Raw genomic sequence first — 16620 nt, 5'->3', positions numbered from 1 at the left:
TGCATGCATACATGTGTATATTAAACACACACACGAACAAATTCATTTGACTCATATCTCTCTTCAGCAGAAAAAAGTTTTGGTTCAAAGTGAAGCTGTATGTCTGCAAGTGATTCAAAACAGCAACTGGAAGGCACTCTGGAACTCCTATTCCCGCTCTCATCCCGAACTATGCCTCTGTCACTGCATTTATTCTGTTTCAATGATGCTGGTAACTTGGGCATCTCCTTTGACCCACTCATCTGCCTCTCTTTCTGACTGATAATCAAGGACTTCTGTCTCCTTAGTATCACTCAGTCCCATACAGCTTAATATTCCAATCCTGACGATCCTAAACCAGTGTCATCATCTCTTACTTCAGTTTTGGCAACACTGTCTTACTTCCTGACCATTTATGCTCAATGCCTCCATCCTTACATCTAGACACATCAATATCAACAGATAGACTGGGATGTCTTAACACCAAATATACTCAAGATCTTCACATACTCAAAGACATTTGATGGCTCTCTGCAACCCTCAGGCATTGAACTCTAGTTGCCACTAAGGAACCATCATGACCTGCCTTCTCTATCCTGTTTGTTTCCTCTCTCCTCCTTAAATGTTACCCCTTAGTCAAAATAAACAGGGAGTCTCATTTTGTTTGACTAAGTCCTTTTGTCCTTCTCCTAGATACCACCTCTTCCAAGAGTTTCCCAGGGACCTTTTAAGCTGAGCGAGGAACTCCTAGTACATGCACTTCCCGTACAAAAACATCTTTTTCACTACTTTGTTATCACTTGTTGATTTGTCCACTTTTTATAGCAACTAATTTAGCTCTCCAAAGGCTGGTACTCTGCCTTATTCTCTAGTTTATCTCCACTGTCTTGTACCATGCTAAATAAACACCTGCTGAATGAATGAAACACCGATTACATCTTCAGGTCCAATCCCTTCACCTTAAAGAGAAGATTACTGAGACCCCCAAGAGGAGACAGGACTACTATTCTTCAAGATTCTAAGTTTTTCTTTTAATCCTCTAATAACTAGCCCATTTTAGAATTCATAAGACAGATCTCCAATGCACCAGATATCACCTGCATTACCATGACTTTCTGATTACCCACTGATGTGTCAGTGGGTTCACTGATTCATTCAAGGGTGTTGTATGGATTTGCCTGGACTTATTGACCATTTACATGATGCCTCGTCTTGCATGGGAAGCTGAGGATACAGGATAATGTGGCAAACATAACCTCAACCCCCACTTCTGCTGCCTCACTGTCAAGTCAAAATGCGACTCAGGAAAAACACAGCAGAATATTCAGAAATTATCACAAAGGCAGAGTTTTGTTAGCCCCAACAGAGAGCAGAGTTCTAGCAGGAACCTTGAGAATCACACTGTTCCTAGAAGGCTCTGTTTAGATCTAGATGGCCAGTCCCCAAGAGTGACAAAGTTGCATGCAATCTGTTGCCTCTATCCTTACCGAATTAGATGCACTCAGTGTAGGGGGAGCTCAAGGACATTTTGAAGAGGATGTCAGACCTAGAAATGACCTTCAAGGGTATTTACTTATACATTCATTTTTATGGACAAGGAACTTGGGCTCACAAGGGAAAAGCCAACTGACCAGGAGCACAGTGAAATTTCAGGATATCACTACAGTTATTCAAGTACCTTGATCCAGGGATAGCACCTAGTGAGTTTTATTTGCTTGTTTCTCCATTTCTCTGTCTCTCTGCTGCAAGTACTACAATGCACTTTATCTTTCCTATGTTGTAATCCAAACCTTTGTAGAGTTTATGGGAAAATGTTTCATGTGTGTATATGCATGTCAGCTTCCGACTCTTATAGACACTCTCTGGGGTGCTGTTGGCTAGGAGCAAGCCTAATGGAAACCAAGCAACAGAAAGAATCATGAACACTTAAATTCTTTATAGCTCTCCAGACTGTGTCATGTTCTTGCAGCTTGGTTTTCCCCACCACCTCTTGTGGAGCTGTATGGACAAGAATCGTGACCCACTCTATCTGGAGGAAGGAGCTTAGAATAAAACAACTGAAGTTGGTCAAGGTTGCCTGGCAAGGCACTTGTGTACTGTTCTTGGAGTCAGATCTCTGGTTTCTAAACTCAGCATCCCTAAGGTGATGTCTGAGGTTTTCTGTTTTAACAGACACAACATAAACCTACCAAGACTTGCCCTCATGATTCTCAGTGTCTCCAGGCACAGACTGAATGGATTTTGTCCACTTTTCCTGCCAATGCCCAGTGTGAGATAAATTCCTCCATTCTTCTCACATCTGTAATTGCTCTGACAGCTGTTATTTTCTTTCTCTTCCCTTTTCATTTATTTGTTTTCTTAAAAAGTCAGGAATTAGAGCAGCACAAGCCAGTCCAATCCATCCCATCTATCCCCAGGGTGACAGAAAATAACAAAGAAGTAGGTGACACCAGGACATTCATTGCAACCTTGTTTCATGAACTCATCATTTCTCAAAGCAGCTTCTCAGGAATGCTGGTCCTCTGATATGTGACAAGGAAACAGGGTTCCTTTATCATACAATGTCAGCACAAACTGCATACAGCTTTCTGAAACCTTTGGGAGATTCACAATGAATGGTTGCATGTCCTGTTAAGGTCTGCAGAACAATACCTCTTAAAGGTGTTTAAACTATTATTCCATGAAAACTCATAGACCCTTCCTTTCCTCCTTAAAACTGCTGTTGGCATTTCAAGAAACTATTATACTATAAGAAAATGTGCACACAGAACAGTACTCTTATTTGTTTTTTTCTGCTATCAGTTGTAGACATTTTTCCTCCAGCAACATGGCATTGCTGCTCTGTTAGGCCCATCATCCCCTTTCCTAAGATAATAACATACATTTTCTCTCCAAATTATAATGCTGCATGTTAAGCTTGATTTGAATGGCTGGGATCAGATCATCTCTGAGGAAGGCTATCTTAACTCTAAAAAAGGGTCCTGCTTGATGGTAAGTTTCTTTCCACCCCATTTGTTCACACAGTGAGAGGCACATGTTTGCAGTGAAGGATCTTGCCTCTTGGGCAGTCATTTGGCCTAAACAGTTGAGATGCTCGTGCCTCATATCAGAGTGCCTGAGTTCAGCCCAGGCTCCCTACTCCAGCCTCCTGCTAATGTGTACTCTGGGAGACAGCATGTGATGGCTTAGCTAGATAGATCCTGCTACTCACATGGAAGACCTGGTTTTGGCCTGGCCCAGCTCTGGTTGTTATGGAAATCTGTGGAGTGAACCATTCCATGGGAGATCTCTGCTTGTCTGCCTTTCTCTGCCTCTGTATCTTTGTCAAATAGATTAAAAAATACATAAAAAATTTAACAGATGTTTATTTTGGTGCAAAAATTTTGAAGCCTGTGCTGGTTTTGTAATAATATATATTTCCATGAACTTCTTGAAGATCCCTTGCTATGCATGAATTTCAAAATATACTTATCTCTTAATTCCATTTTCCGAGAAGGTTTTGAAGTATTTCCAATTCATTCACCTCCTTAAGCAAGTAACTATAATCTCTCATGTGGATCTTAGCAATAATCCATAACTAGACTCTTTCACCTTTTCTCAATTATTTTTTTTCACAGAGCACCCACAGATATATTATAAAAATCATAGATCTGATTGATTCCATTCCTCTATTTCAAAATGAGTAAGTCTAAACTTCTTAATACAAACCACACACTCCTGCAAAATATGGCCCCTATTTATCTCTGTAGTCTCATCTTCCATATACTCTCCCTTAATTTTAAAGAGGAATTAAACTCTAATGTAGTCTCTTGTAATAATACTCTTTAGTTTGTAATTCTATGTTTATATGTGCTATTATTCAGTCTGGTTCTCCTACCAGAACACAGGATTCATAATTACTGTGCCAGCAGAGATTGACATATAGTAGGCATTTCTTATGAAGTGGATGTATTAATGCATGAGTGGATGCATATACAAATGAATACATTTACCAACAGAGCTATAGACTTGTCATTTAACTTCTGTGAGCATCAGTTTCCTCACTTGTAAAAGACAGACTGTAATAACCTATTCACGTTATAGCATAGTGTCCATCAGACTGATCCACCAAAATTTAGATAAATGATTTTGGTGGTGTGAGTGCTCAACAGAGGCCCTTCATGTTTTCAAAATTCTGAACCTCTTGGGAGACAGTCAGCACTTCTATTGCTGCAGCTGACCCTGGAGATTCATGGCCAAGCCTTATGCTTATCCTAATATTCCCAGAACCCATATTTCATTCTGAGAGGTACTTGGCCTAAGACTGGTGAGAGGGTCATAGGTGGATGATGCCCAGCTCCCAGAAATAGAGTGAAGTTGTGCTGACTTTGTGCCCTACTGATCTTAACTAAAAACAGTAGTATCCATACTGGGCTTCGAGAAATAGCTCTCTACTGATGCTACTTATCTTCCCTGATGGGCAGGACATCAGAATGCAGGCAAAACCATGCCAGGCAGGCGTGGGAGAAGACTGCCCAGGAAGGGGTCCAACCTGTGTCATGAATTTCAGCAACAGAATACTGGAAACCATGTGGATCTCACAATGTCCACCTCTTCCTAAGTCTCTCCCTCCTCCTCATCTGCTAAAGTATTAAAAAAATGAGGAAAAAAAAAACCTTGATATCTCTTTTCTATGTTTATTTCATTGCTTTTGGAAACAAGAAAAATATGTTTTAAAACCCATTTCTCTATCCATCAAGATACTACCTTGTCCTTTTGTTCATAGCAATGATTATAACTTACCAGGCATACCTATGGGGCTCAAGAAAATATGTAAAGCTTGTCTCTAATATCTGTTATCTCTGAGACATTACATAAATGACTTTTACCTCTTTGAGTCTCAGCTCCCCCATCGGAAAACCAGGCATATTGATATTTACATCTCACTTATAGACTTATAAAATACGAAGCATGTATGAGATATCAATTACATGGTACTTATTATTAGTACTGATTTTAATACTACTATGAGTAGATACAAATAGCATTAATTAACACACATGGGGATAGTTATCTCTGTAACTAACTTTAGGTTCTATTGAAGGCACAGACCAGGTTATTTTTGTTACCTATCATATCTTCAGAGGTGGCATGGTTCCCAGCACAGGGAGGGTACTGAGTTAGCACCAGATAAATATGTCAATTTTAATGATGACTCAGAATAACTTCGTAAATGCCAGTTCCCTCTTGACTCTGTTTTTCCTTGGATTCCAAGAACTTTGATGAGTATGCAGGAGAACTGACATTAAAATCTCATTTCCTCAAAGAGGAAAATCGAGGTGTGAAGAGAAGACCTGAATTCCTGAAGACCAGATCTATTTTAAGGATATTAAGAGATAAGCTATACAACAGAAGATGTAAATACCCAGTAAATATTTGCAAAGATGTTTATGCAAGAACATATCTTAAGAATATCAATGTGGAGTCATGTCTGTCTCACCCATCAAATGGACTAAGACAAACACTTCTCATGTGAGAAATAGTAAGTAATGGTGATGTGGAATAGCAAACATTGTTACAGATTTTTTGTGGGGTCAAAGCTAATTTACCCTTTCAGAATGTCAATGTTGTGTCCACTTCAGTGAAAAAGGCCACTGAGGGCCAGCATTGTAGCATAGTGGGTAAAGCCGCTGCCTGTGACCTTAGCATCCCATGTGGCACTGGTTCTAGTCCAGGTTGCTCCACTTCTGATATAGCTCCCTGCTAACATGCGTAGGAAGAAACAGAGCATGGGCCAAGTGCTTGGGTTCCTGTACACAAGTGGGAGACCTAGATGAATCTTCTGGCTCCTGGTTTCCCTCTGGCCCAGTCCTGGCAGGTTGCAGCTATTTGGGGAGTGGATCAAAGAATGGGATATTCTCTCTCTCTCTCTCTCTCTCTCTCTCTCTCTCTCTTTTCTCTCCTCTCTCTCCCCTCCCTTCCTGTAACTCGGCCTTTCAAATAAATAAAATAAATCTTTTTAAAAAGAAAAGAAAAAGACCATAGCTAATAGCTAATGATCCAACCATTCCATTCCTCAGCATCAACCTTGGAGTAATGTTTGCATACATGTGCCCACAAGGAGATCTGTACAAAAATGCTTGCTGCTGGTATATTTTTTTGTAATAGGAAAAATGTGTGAAATTACCTTATATGCTCTTCATTGAGGACCTGACTAAATAATCTGTATCAATTCATTCTATGGAATAGTTGTTAAAAGAAATGAAATATATTTAAGAAGTAAAGTGGATAGATATCCCAAATTACTAAATTTCTCATCTACAAGCTCTACATTTGGTCTGAGGACTGAGAATGTATTCTTGTTATGAACTACAGCATATGCATTATCTATTCATCCATTTATCAATGTTTACAAACAGCCACTTAATTTCAACCATTTTCATGGTGGAAAGCTTCTTCTGTGATCAATTCTCCTGAAGGTCACTTCCTCCAGGAAGCCTTCCTTATCCACTCAAAGAGGTTACACACTCTTCCTATATTTCCTCTTTTGTTTTTTAGGATTTATTTATTTATTTGAAAGGCAGAGCTACAGAGAGACAGAGGCAGAGGCAGAGAGAGAGAAAGAGAAATGTCTTCCATCCACTGGTTCACTCCTCAAATAGCCAAAATGGCTGGAGCTGAGCCAATCCAAAGCCAGGAGGCAGGAGCTTCCTCCAGGTCTCCCACAAAGTTGCACGGAATAAACACTTGGGCTATCTTCTACAGCTTTCCCAGGCCATAGTGGAAAGCTGGATTGGAAGTGGAGCAGCTGGGTCTTGAACTGACACCCATATAGGATGCCAGCACTGAAGGCGGCAGCGTTACCCGCTACACCACAGTGCTGGCCACCCTATGCTTTATTACAGCCCCCTTGTGTTTCTCACACCATGGTACTTCTCATGCTGTAGTGTAAGCACCTGATTCCTCATCTGTTTCCCATCTTTTAACTGTGTTTATGAGACCAGGGATCACGTCTGCATTAATCAGAGCTATATGCCTAGTCCCAACACAGTGCATGGCACAAACACTTGTTAAAAAGAAACAAGTATCACTGAAAATTCTTGTATTATATTATCACTTTTTGGTTGATGAGTGAATGAACAAATTTACATATACAAGAAGAAAAACTGGGTAACTGGGGGAGGCATAGAAAAAGCCACAAAAAAGAAATGTGGCTCAGAAAAAACATATGAAGTTGTGACTCAGTTTAAGATCCATAGAAACAGCAGGTAAGAGCCAACTGTGCTTTCAGCTGACCCTGATTTGGGTAAACCTTTCCAAATCCTCTGAGACTGAATATGGCATCAGATATCAATCCTACCCAAAGAGCATATTATCCAATTAACATATTTCATTTTAGTCTCCCCCATCTACATTGTAAAAATCAGTGAAAACAAGGACTTTTTCCTGCTCTGTTCATTACTACATTCTCATTACTAAAAAGTAGTTGGGTTCATGGTTGGAATCAATAAATATCTGCTGAACAAATGAACTGATGTTTTTGATTGAATGAGGTCCTTCGTGTTTGCAGTCCAGAGGAAAAGATCTGGACACCAAGAATGTCCATCTAGAGCATATGAATATATCCTTTTCTTACATTTCATTTTCCCCAAGCATTTTTTTTTGAAAGAGTTACACAGAGAGAGAGACACATACACACACACACACACACACACACACAGGAACAGGGAGGGTGGGAGGAATGGGGAGAAAGAGAGAGACAGATTGATCTTCCATCTACTGGTTCACAGCCCAGATGGCCTCAGTGGCCAGCTCTGGGCCAGGCCAAAGCCAAGAGCCAGATGCTTCTTCCCAGTCTCCCATGTGGGTGGCAGGAGACCAAACACTGGGCCATCTTTTGCTATTTTTCCCATTACATTATCAGGGAGCTGGATGGGAGGTGCAGCAGCCAGAACATGAGCTGGTGCACACATGGGATGCAGGCATCAAAGGAACAGCTTTATCCACTGTGGAATGACAGCCTCTTCCCCCAAGAATTTTATTGAGGATGCCAAGGAAGTAAGGTAAAATAGATTGAGATTGTGTTGGTAGCTACAAGGTGTGAAAGTGAGACAAACTAAAAGGATAACAAGTTGGGATACGCAAAGTGTTGCAAGATACGACTAAGAGAAATGCATAAGGTGGGCACTTACTTAATTGGAGGATGAATGAACAAGAACACTAACTTAGGAGGTGATGAATCCAGGTACAAACCCCAGATTTGCCACTTGATATTGTGTAAACTCTGTCACTCTCCTCACTTTTCTGAGTTTTAAGTCAGCATATATAATCTGGAGATATGGTCACCTACCTCAGGGGCTAATGTTAATGTCCACGGACTACAGGTTTCAGGAGGGCATCCAGAGGGAGTGAGGGTTCCTTGGGAACTGATTTTATTAGACAATCCCTATTGAATTCATTTTACGACAAAAAGTAAATCAAGTGTCATCTAAGACACCTCTGTGTCTACCAACAGAGAAGAGTTTAATGTGTTGTCCCTTCATGTTACAATTATAGAAACAAAGGTCCAAATAGGGGATGTGACATGTCTTGACATCGTGTGTTGTGTTAGTTATGAGAGAACTGGTCTCCTTTCTTTTTGAAGGTGTCAGTTCTGATTCAATGGGAGGGATTTCCACTTAAGGGAGATGGAGATACTCCACATTTCTTCCTTGTCTTGGCCTAAAGTAATCAGTCTACTCCAAGCTTCCATGGGTAAGCATAGAAGGCTCTCCCTTCATCAATGTCATACCTTGGGAAACTATCTCCAGTGCAGATAACAGAAAGAATAAATATTTTTGTTGAGAGAAAAAAATGAAGACTAAGGTCAAAGGGAATCATGTAATGGGTTGAGTAAGGCAAGAAAAAGAAAGCATTTTTTCCTCTATCCTCTTTTCCTCCAAAACAGTCTTTATATAGAACTTGTATAGGAGCCAACTTATTTGATATGGAAAAAATGTGAAAGCAGAAACACACACACACACACACACACACACACACACAGCACTACTTGTGGTGGGGTTCAGAACTCAAAATACCAGGAGATAAAGAAGTTGAAATGGTAGGTTGACTTAGAATGATGTTTTTCCCTTTTTCAGAGCCTCCGAGGACATTCAGAGCAGGAACCCCAGCCCAGCTCAGCTCAGGCCAAGTCTCCAATAATTTTCTTGGGATTCAAGAAACAAAGACGAAAGTAAATTAATGCTCCAGTCTAGCACTTGTAGGGACTAAAGACATATTTGTTGGGTAAATGGAAGAAAAAAATGGTGCACAAAATATGGACCTGAATAGCAATGATTTTGTAAGCAAACTGGCATAGTATTTTGCATTTCTCCCAAGTGGGTAATGTCTTTAGCCAAAGTTGAGAACTTTTAGGTAAGGGAGTTGACTGGATCATCTTTATAATCCTCAGTTCCTAGTGCAGACTCTGACATATAGAATGTTCTCAGGGCATACTTGTAAATTGAGTCACTTGACAGATGAGTGAAAGACCTTAGAGATGCCTGTGCTTTAGACATCATGTACAGCAGTGGCTACTAAGCCTTAGCCAATGGCAGAATTATCAGGAGAGGACCTGCACTCACAGTTTCTGATTCAGGCTGGTTTTAGGGCAGCAGTTCTTGAATTTTGGTTGTACACTATAATCACTTGGTAAGATTGTACAAGTCCTGGTGATCAGGCCTTCTTCTTACCAATTAAATCAATACCTGGGGGTAGAAGGATGGAGCATAGAGAGAAGGTGAACTTCAGATTTGGGCCACTTTAAACTGTTCCAAGTTTCTGTAGTGTATAATTGAGTATGAGAACCCCTACCCTAGTATAATTTCATTCTTGTAGAGCTGAGACATTTGAAGACCAGAAAGGGTAAGTGAGTCACTTAAGATCACAGAGAAAGTGACTACCTTAGCTGAGAATAAGACTCAGGGCATTTGTTACTCATTGGCTTGAAAGTCAGCTTAATTTCCATCATTCTACATTTATCAAACCATGTCAGCTCTCACAGACCAACAACTTTCACAAAATGAAAGCTGTGTTTAAACAGAGGTTTTAAAACAACTATTATTTCTTCTCTCCATTGTTTTATGAAGAAAATTTAAGTAGATGCATATTTATAGAATGTTACCACTTTAGACAAGTGAGGAGACGGAAGAGACAGGGTTATGGAATATTTTCAAGGCAAGATGATCCTTTAAATTTTAAGTACATTCTCAAACACAAACCAAGTGCTCCTTTTGAGTTCTTAAACAGATGTTCTTCATCTCTGATTCAATGAATGGGCAAGAGTTTGCTTGTGATGTGCACATTAATTGCTGGCATGTAAAAGGAAGTGCTGGTAAAGTGTTTGAAAGTGGTTCTGTCTCTTAAAAAGATTAAAAGTTTCCTCCAGAACTTGGTTTCCATTAATGATGGGCTTAGTAAATATTTTCAAGTCGACAGAGCAGAGATTGTGCCTTATATCATCTTAGAACCAAATAAAGAGTCACAAAAGGCTTATAGAAATCATGGACTTAAAAATTTTTGCCATGCAGAGGAAAAAATTGAGGCTCAAAGACACCAAGTGATTTATCTAATGTAAGTAAGTGTACTGGTTAGGGCTAGACACAAAGGATCAGCTCTACCAATGTCCCTTGCACATATTAGGCATTGACAATGTTCAATGATTGACTACACAGATTCCTGGTATCCAAATTATTTGGCTAAAGCTCCATCATTTTTTTTTTGATTAAAGCAGAAGTTTCATCACATCTTTAACTGAACATTGTCTGAGAATTCTGGCTTAGGATTCAGGACAGAATTCCAACCCTGATCTCATCTCATCAAGACTGCATGATCTTAGACGTTTCACATTCTAAGCCTCAGTTTCCTTCTTTGTAAAATGAGAATAATAATAGTGCTGTGGTTGTGGAGAGGATGGAGTAAGTAAAAGATGCAAAGACAGCCCATTTTATTATACGTGGAAAAGACACTCATGAATTATTATAAGGTAGTCTTCTTTGGGAAACAAATCCTGTCAATGTTTTGGGGAAAAGGGATAGAGAAGGGACTTGGAAATTAAATATTAAAGATAGTCACTACCTCACAAAAAACCAGAATGCAGCCAAAAGGACTCCAGGAGACTTAGAGATAAAAAGGCACCTAAGTTTCAAAAGGGTTTTAACTTCTTCTCTGCCTCAGGAAAGAAGACAAAAAACAATGACTGTGGCTGGTGATGTTCACCTTCCAGCAAACTTTTCATGCAAATGTTTAAGAGCATGCATAATTCCCAGCCAACCTGCTGAACTTCATCCCTTTTTCATTCACTGAAAACACAACCAGCATGCAGGAATCTTCTTCAACTGAATCAAAATGGAAATCTTATCATTCATTTATTCTGCTTTCATTAAGGAAATTCTGGGCCAGTGTTGTGGCACAGCAGACAAAGCCGCCCAGCGATGCTGGCATCCCATATGGGCACTGGTTCGAGTATTGGTTGCTCCACTTCCAATCCAGTTCCCTGCTAATGTGTTTGCTAAAGCAGTGGAAGATGCTCCAAGTGCTTGGGCCCCTGAAACCATGTGGGAGACATGGAAGAAGCTCCTGGTTCCTGGATTCCAACTGGCCTAACTCTGGCCATTGCAGCCATCTGGGGAGTGAAGCAGCACATGGAAGATCTCTCTCTCTCTCTCTCTCTCTCTCCCTCTCTCTCTCCCTCTCCCTCTCTCTGTCTCTTTATCTGTAACTCTGCCTTTCAAATAAATAAATCCATCTTAAATGAAGAAAATTCTACAGTCAAAACTGAGCTAAAATCCCTAGGAGTAAATTTGGGGGTGTTGAACCTTCTCTTTCCAGTCCAGGCCCTTCTGACCCCCGCAACAGCCTCCCCAGATCACCCAATTCATCATCACCATACCCAGAGAGTCCACTTACGTGTCCACAAATCTCCTGTTGAAGTAGAAGCTTGAGGCCTTGTCCACTTGGAGAGGAGGGTCTCGGACCACCTTATACTGCAGGAGCTTGCACTCTAGGCAGAGTGGACAGTCTGCAACTGAGGTCAACATAGCTGCATCAATCTCCAGGTGCACATCCAGTGTGTAGATCTGGATGCCATACACCTTTTCACCCACATCTTGGAGTCTGATGGTCAGTGGGATGTCGCAGAAGATGTTCTGAGGGCCCAACGAGATGTTCTTCCCACTGACTGTCAATAGTTTAATATCATTGACAGCTCCACTAGAGTCCCAGTCAGAGGAGACAAAGGTCACCCAGATGGTCAGAGACTCAGGGACCAAAGGGTAGCGGAATTCCAGCTCGAGGTAGCAGCCTTGTGGCTCAGGGCAGGCTGGAGGGACTGTGTGTGGGTTGACAGCTGAATTTGGGCTCCAAGTGCGGACACTGGACTTACAGGGCTGTTCAACATCTGGATGACCTGTGGAAAAGAGAGGGAGTGAGCATGGAAAGGATTTCGAGGAAACACCTTCATCTGATTCTCAGAGTTTCCTACAAACATCAGAAGAGATTGGTCTAATGAGAACTTAGAAGGGAAAAGGGCAGGGGCATTCTCATTGTCTTAGAGATTTTGTTGCATACACAGCACCAAGACCTCAGATAAATCACAAGACATTTTGTCAAAACTACATTCAACTAAGTGTCTTGCTTTTGAGTTGATGGTGAACCTTTTCTTACTCATCTTCCATTCGAAGATTTGGTTGTGAAAAATGTTAAGAAGGAAGCAATATAGACCATAAAAAAGTTTATGGAAAATTTGCATTATCTTTTAATTCAATTTTCTACAAACTTTTTGAAGCCCTTTGGACCTGCTAAGCATTCCCCATATCCCATGAACTTGTTTTTAATTCTTGCAAGAACTTATTTTACAGAGGAGAAGATGAAAGCTTGAGAAATATAGAATGAATTGATCAAAGTCAGGCAGTTTTGAAGTGTAAAGGTTGCCTTAGAACCCACTTTTTTCTGATTCTGAAATCTCTACTTTTTGTTCTTAATCCCATTGGATGCAATAGCCACAAACATAAATTAGAAATCTTGTGGTATTTTTGCTGGTGCAACCTGCTTAGACTGACAGACTGCTTAGACTGACAAAGAGGAGGTGAGCATGGTTAGCAGTGCCCTTGTACGGAGGATCTGGAAGGAAACTGAATCATGAGAGGCAAAGCTGGAAGAGCAGCTCTGGAGCCATCTTATCTCTCTCTCCTCCTCCCCTTCCCTACATGATGTCACTGCATACCACCGAGCTTCTCCGTGCTCTGTCCAGTCTGATTCAGGAAGGGGAGGGCTGGGTAAGGAGCAGGGAGAAAGAAGGAGGGATTCTTTCAGTCTGTCCCCAGGGAGATGATGCCTCTTCCCTACTGATCTCAGCCTTAAGTGACTTCTGAATTTTTCTCTGCTGAGATCACATTCAGTCCCTCAAAAAGCTCTCTCTTGCACTGCATAGAAAAGTAATTAGGATGCCATGTAGTAGTTGGCTCCAATGTGTTTAAAGGAGTCTAGGGAGAGACTCAGCTCATCTAGTGAGGGTAGGTTGGAGAAGCTCAAGTTGTGTCATTAGCCTCATGCTTTTCTTCTTCATAATCAGTGATTGGCAGGGGGCAAGCGGGACATGTGTAAAGGAAAAAGCTATCTTTGTAAATGCATCATGGTAATGTTAACAAGGTAACAGGAACACTAGAAAGCCATTGGAGAGGAAAACCCATTCCACTGAAGACTGTAAATGCCTCTAAGCTCCATACTTCTGCCCAGCCAAGCAAGGGAGAATAGAGAAGCCACCCAAAGAAGATAGAGAATAGAAAAAGAAAAAAAAAAAAAAGGAGGTGGTAAGGAGGAATTTCCCAGACTTTTTAGATATATGTCAGAATAGGAGAGATGGATATAATCACAAGATTCCTCCACTCCTTCTTGGGTAATTTCATTCAACACTGACAGCAACTGCTGGCTCAACCTGATCCTCATTTTAAGTAAACAATACAAATAAGAGTCCTCACCTAGACATCTACTCTCCATCCACTGAGTTCCAACCCTCTTTGTAGGTTGCTGTACACATGTATCACTTATATTTATTCAGCAACTGAGTGGAGCACTTTACAGTATATGACGCATATTCTTGAATCATTAGTTAACCCACCTGATTGTCAGCAAAATCTTGTAAGACAGTTAATCATTTTTGTTGCTAATTCAGAACTCTGTTTCACACAATGTTATATGGCCTTTACCTAATACAATGCCTAGTCTATAAAGATTGCACATAGTAGAAACCCAATAATTACTTGTTAAATGAAGGAATTTCTATCTTGTTACCACAGAATTGAAAAAGTAGTTATAGCCTGGGATATTGGAGCCTGACACCTGATGGCTGGTGCCAGGTGAACACTTTATCCCTCATGGACTTTCTCCTGAAGTTGGCAATGAAGAAACCCATCTTTCTCTCTTCCTTGGAGAAAATGATTGTCAGTAGTGAGAAGCCACAGGACAGCAAAAATGACAAATCTGTTTGGCTCATCCTTGCTCCCTGGTTTCTTGTTAATCAACAGAGAGATCAAACCCTTTCCAGAGGACAGGAAGGTGAGTCTGGCCAATACACTGAAGTCAGTAAACAGCAGCAGAAATCTTAGCAAAGCTGTACATATCTGGTTATTAGAGATAACTCTTAGACACAGAAAGACCTCCAGAGGTCATTGAGTGCAGCCCATTACCAAAGCAGCAGTCCCTTTATAGCAGCAGGCTTCATGAACTGACCACTCTTTATGTGCAGGCAGTGTGCCAAGCACATTACATGCCTCAGCTCTTTTTATCCTGGCAGTTAGTCTATGATGCAGGTCTTATGAAACTCATTTTACAGAAGAGGAAACTGAGACTCGGATGGTTAAGTAATTCCCTGGTGGGGAGTAGAATATTATGTGATACTGTTAGTCCAGGCAGTGTGCCAGGCTTTGAAGCAATGAAAGTTGGGTTAAAATGTCAGCCATACAGCTTCTCATTATGTCATCTACTGTAATGTTACCTACCTCATAGTGTCGCTGTAAAATGAAAATGAGATGAAATCTCTAATGGATTTTCACAAATATATTAGCTCTGTTTCAAAAAGTAAGAAGGATTAACAAGGAAAATTTTAGTAGGAGGCATTTCAAGTGAAAATAACAGTTGAGAGAGAAGGTGGGTTAAGATGGTTTTGAGGGTAGTGGGAGCCCATCAAACACTGGGGCTTAGAAGATTATGAAGTATCTTCTATGAAAGTAAGGAAACTGAACCTTTTTAAAACAGATTTATTTTATTTATTTGAAAGACAGAGTTACAGAGAGAGGTAGAGAGAGAGAGAGAGAGAGATGTCTTCCATCCACTGGTTCACTCCTCAGATGGCCGCAACAGCTGGAGCTATGCTAATCTGAAGCCAGGAACTTCTTCCAGGTCTCCCACTTGGGTGCAGGGGCCCAAGGACTTGGGCCATCTTCTACTGTTTTCCCAGGCTATAGCAGAGAGCTTGATCGGAAATGGAGAAGCTAGGACTAGAATTGGTGCCCATATGGGATGCCAGTGCTTCAGACCAGGGCTTTAACCCACTGTGCCACAGCACTGGCCCCTAGGAAACTGAACTTTGTACTGAGATAGTTGGAGAGCTACTGAAGATTTTCTGGCAAATAAGTGGCATAGATTTGTCTTTTAGAAAAATCACTGTTCCAAGACAGATAGATATCATCAATCTATCTATTCATCTACCTATCCATCTATCCACTGATCCATCCACCAATTCATCCATTCATCCATCCATGCATTCAAAGGCTATTTATTGAATTGCAGATCTGTGTCCACAGTTGAGCCAATTCCCTAGGAAACAGGTTCCCAGACATGGTCTCAGATCTCATGAAGCATTTAGTTTTATATGATCAGCAAGCAGATAGTTTTATATGTGTGCAGAAATAGATTTAGACATTCTTATGTTAATCTAATTTACATTTATGAAGATCTATATGGACAGCTATCATGTATCTACATGTGTATACATTGCAGTTATTGACTTGAATATGGTTCTGAAATTTTGTGCCAAGCTTTTTTCCATATAAATGTTTCAGCACACCTGAAGTATTCTGGGCAGGAAAATGGAGAAGACACTCATACAAATAAAAGAAAATGAAAACAGCTAGTGTCATGTGGTAATCTCTCATAGAAAACCCAACAATTGAAATATAATATATGCTTGTATACATGTTCTAAACTGGGGTTTGAGGTGGTCGGATTCAGCTATCTAACCTGGATTACGCTATACTCATAATCCAGGTTATAATCCTTTGAAATCTCATTTTTGCTCAACAGATAAGAGCATACTGCTTCATGTGAGCAAAGGCAAGGAGTTCTTTTTTGAAATCAAGTTAATGAAACATAGTGGATGTCCAATAAACATGCGTTAAATGAAGAATATTCTATCTTGTAAATATGGAGTTGCAAAAAGAAGTTATGGCTCCATGGAAGAACAGGCTAGGAAGGATAATGTTTCTAGTGTTCATTTTGTGGATTAGATGCCATCTTTAGAGAGGTTGAGCACCTTGGGCAAGGGCACAGAGTCAACTGATGGCAGTTCTGGGATGGAGGTCCAATTGTACTCATCTGCCCCACCCCACACTGTGCTCTTTCCCCAAC

General features: G+C 40.6%; 1 protein-coding gene across 2 annotated transcripts in view; it reads right to left on the bottom strand.

Annotated features, from left to right (window-relative positions):
• PAPPA (pappalysin 1) overlaps nucleotides 1-16620 on the bottom strand; it is a 266049-nt gene that overhangs the window by 161308 nt on the left and 88121 nt on the right. For both annotated transcript variants that reach the window (XM_051855823.3, XM_089319886.1), the window contains one exon: nucleotides 11905-12403. In XM_051855823.3, coding sequence (XP_051711783.3) covers nucleotides 11905-12403 — 499 coding nt within the window. The remainder of the gene's footprint in view (nucleotides 1-11904; nucleotides 12404-16620) is intronic.

The sequence above is a fragment of the Oryctolagus cuniculus genome, chromosome 1 (assembly GCF_051225735.1).
Source record: "Oryctolagus cuniculus isolate XC-2025 breed Fujian yellow rabbit chromosome 1, ASM5122573v1, whole genome shotgun sequence".
Taxonomy (NCBI): Eukaryota; Metazoa; Chordata; class Mammalia; order Lagomorpha; family Leporidae; genus Oryctolagus; species Oryctolagus cuniculus.
This window is presented reverse-complemented; position numbering and strand designations above follow the sequence as displayed.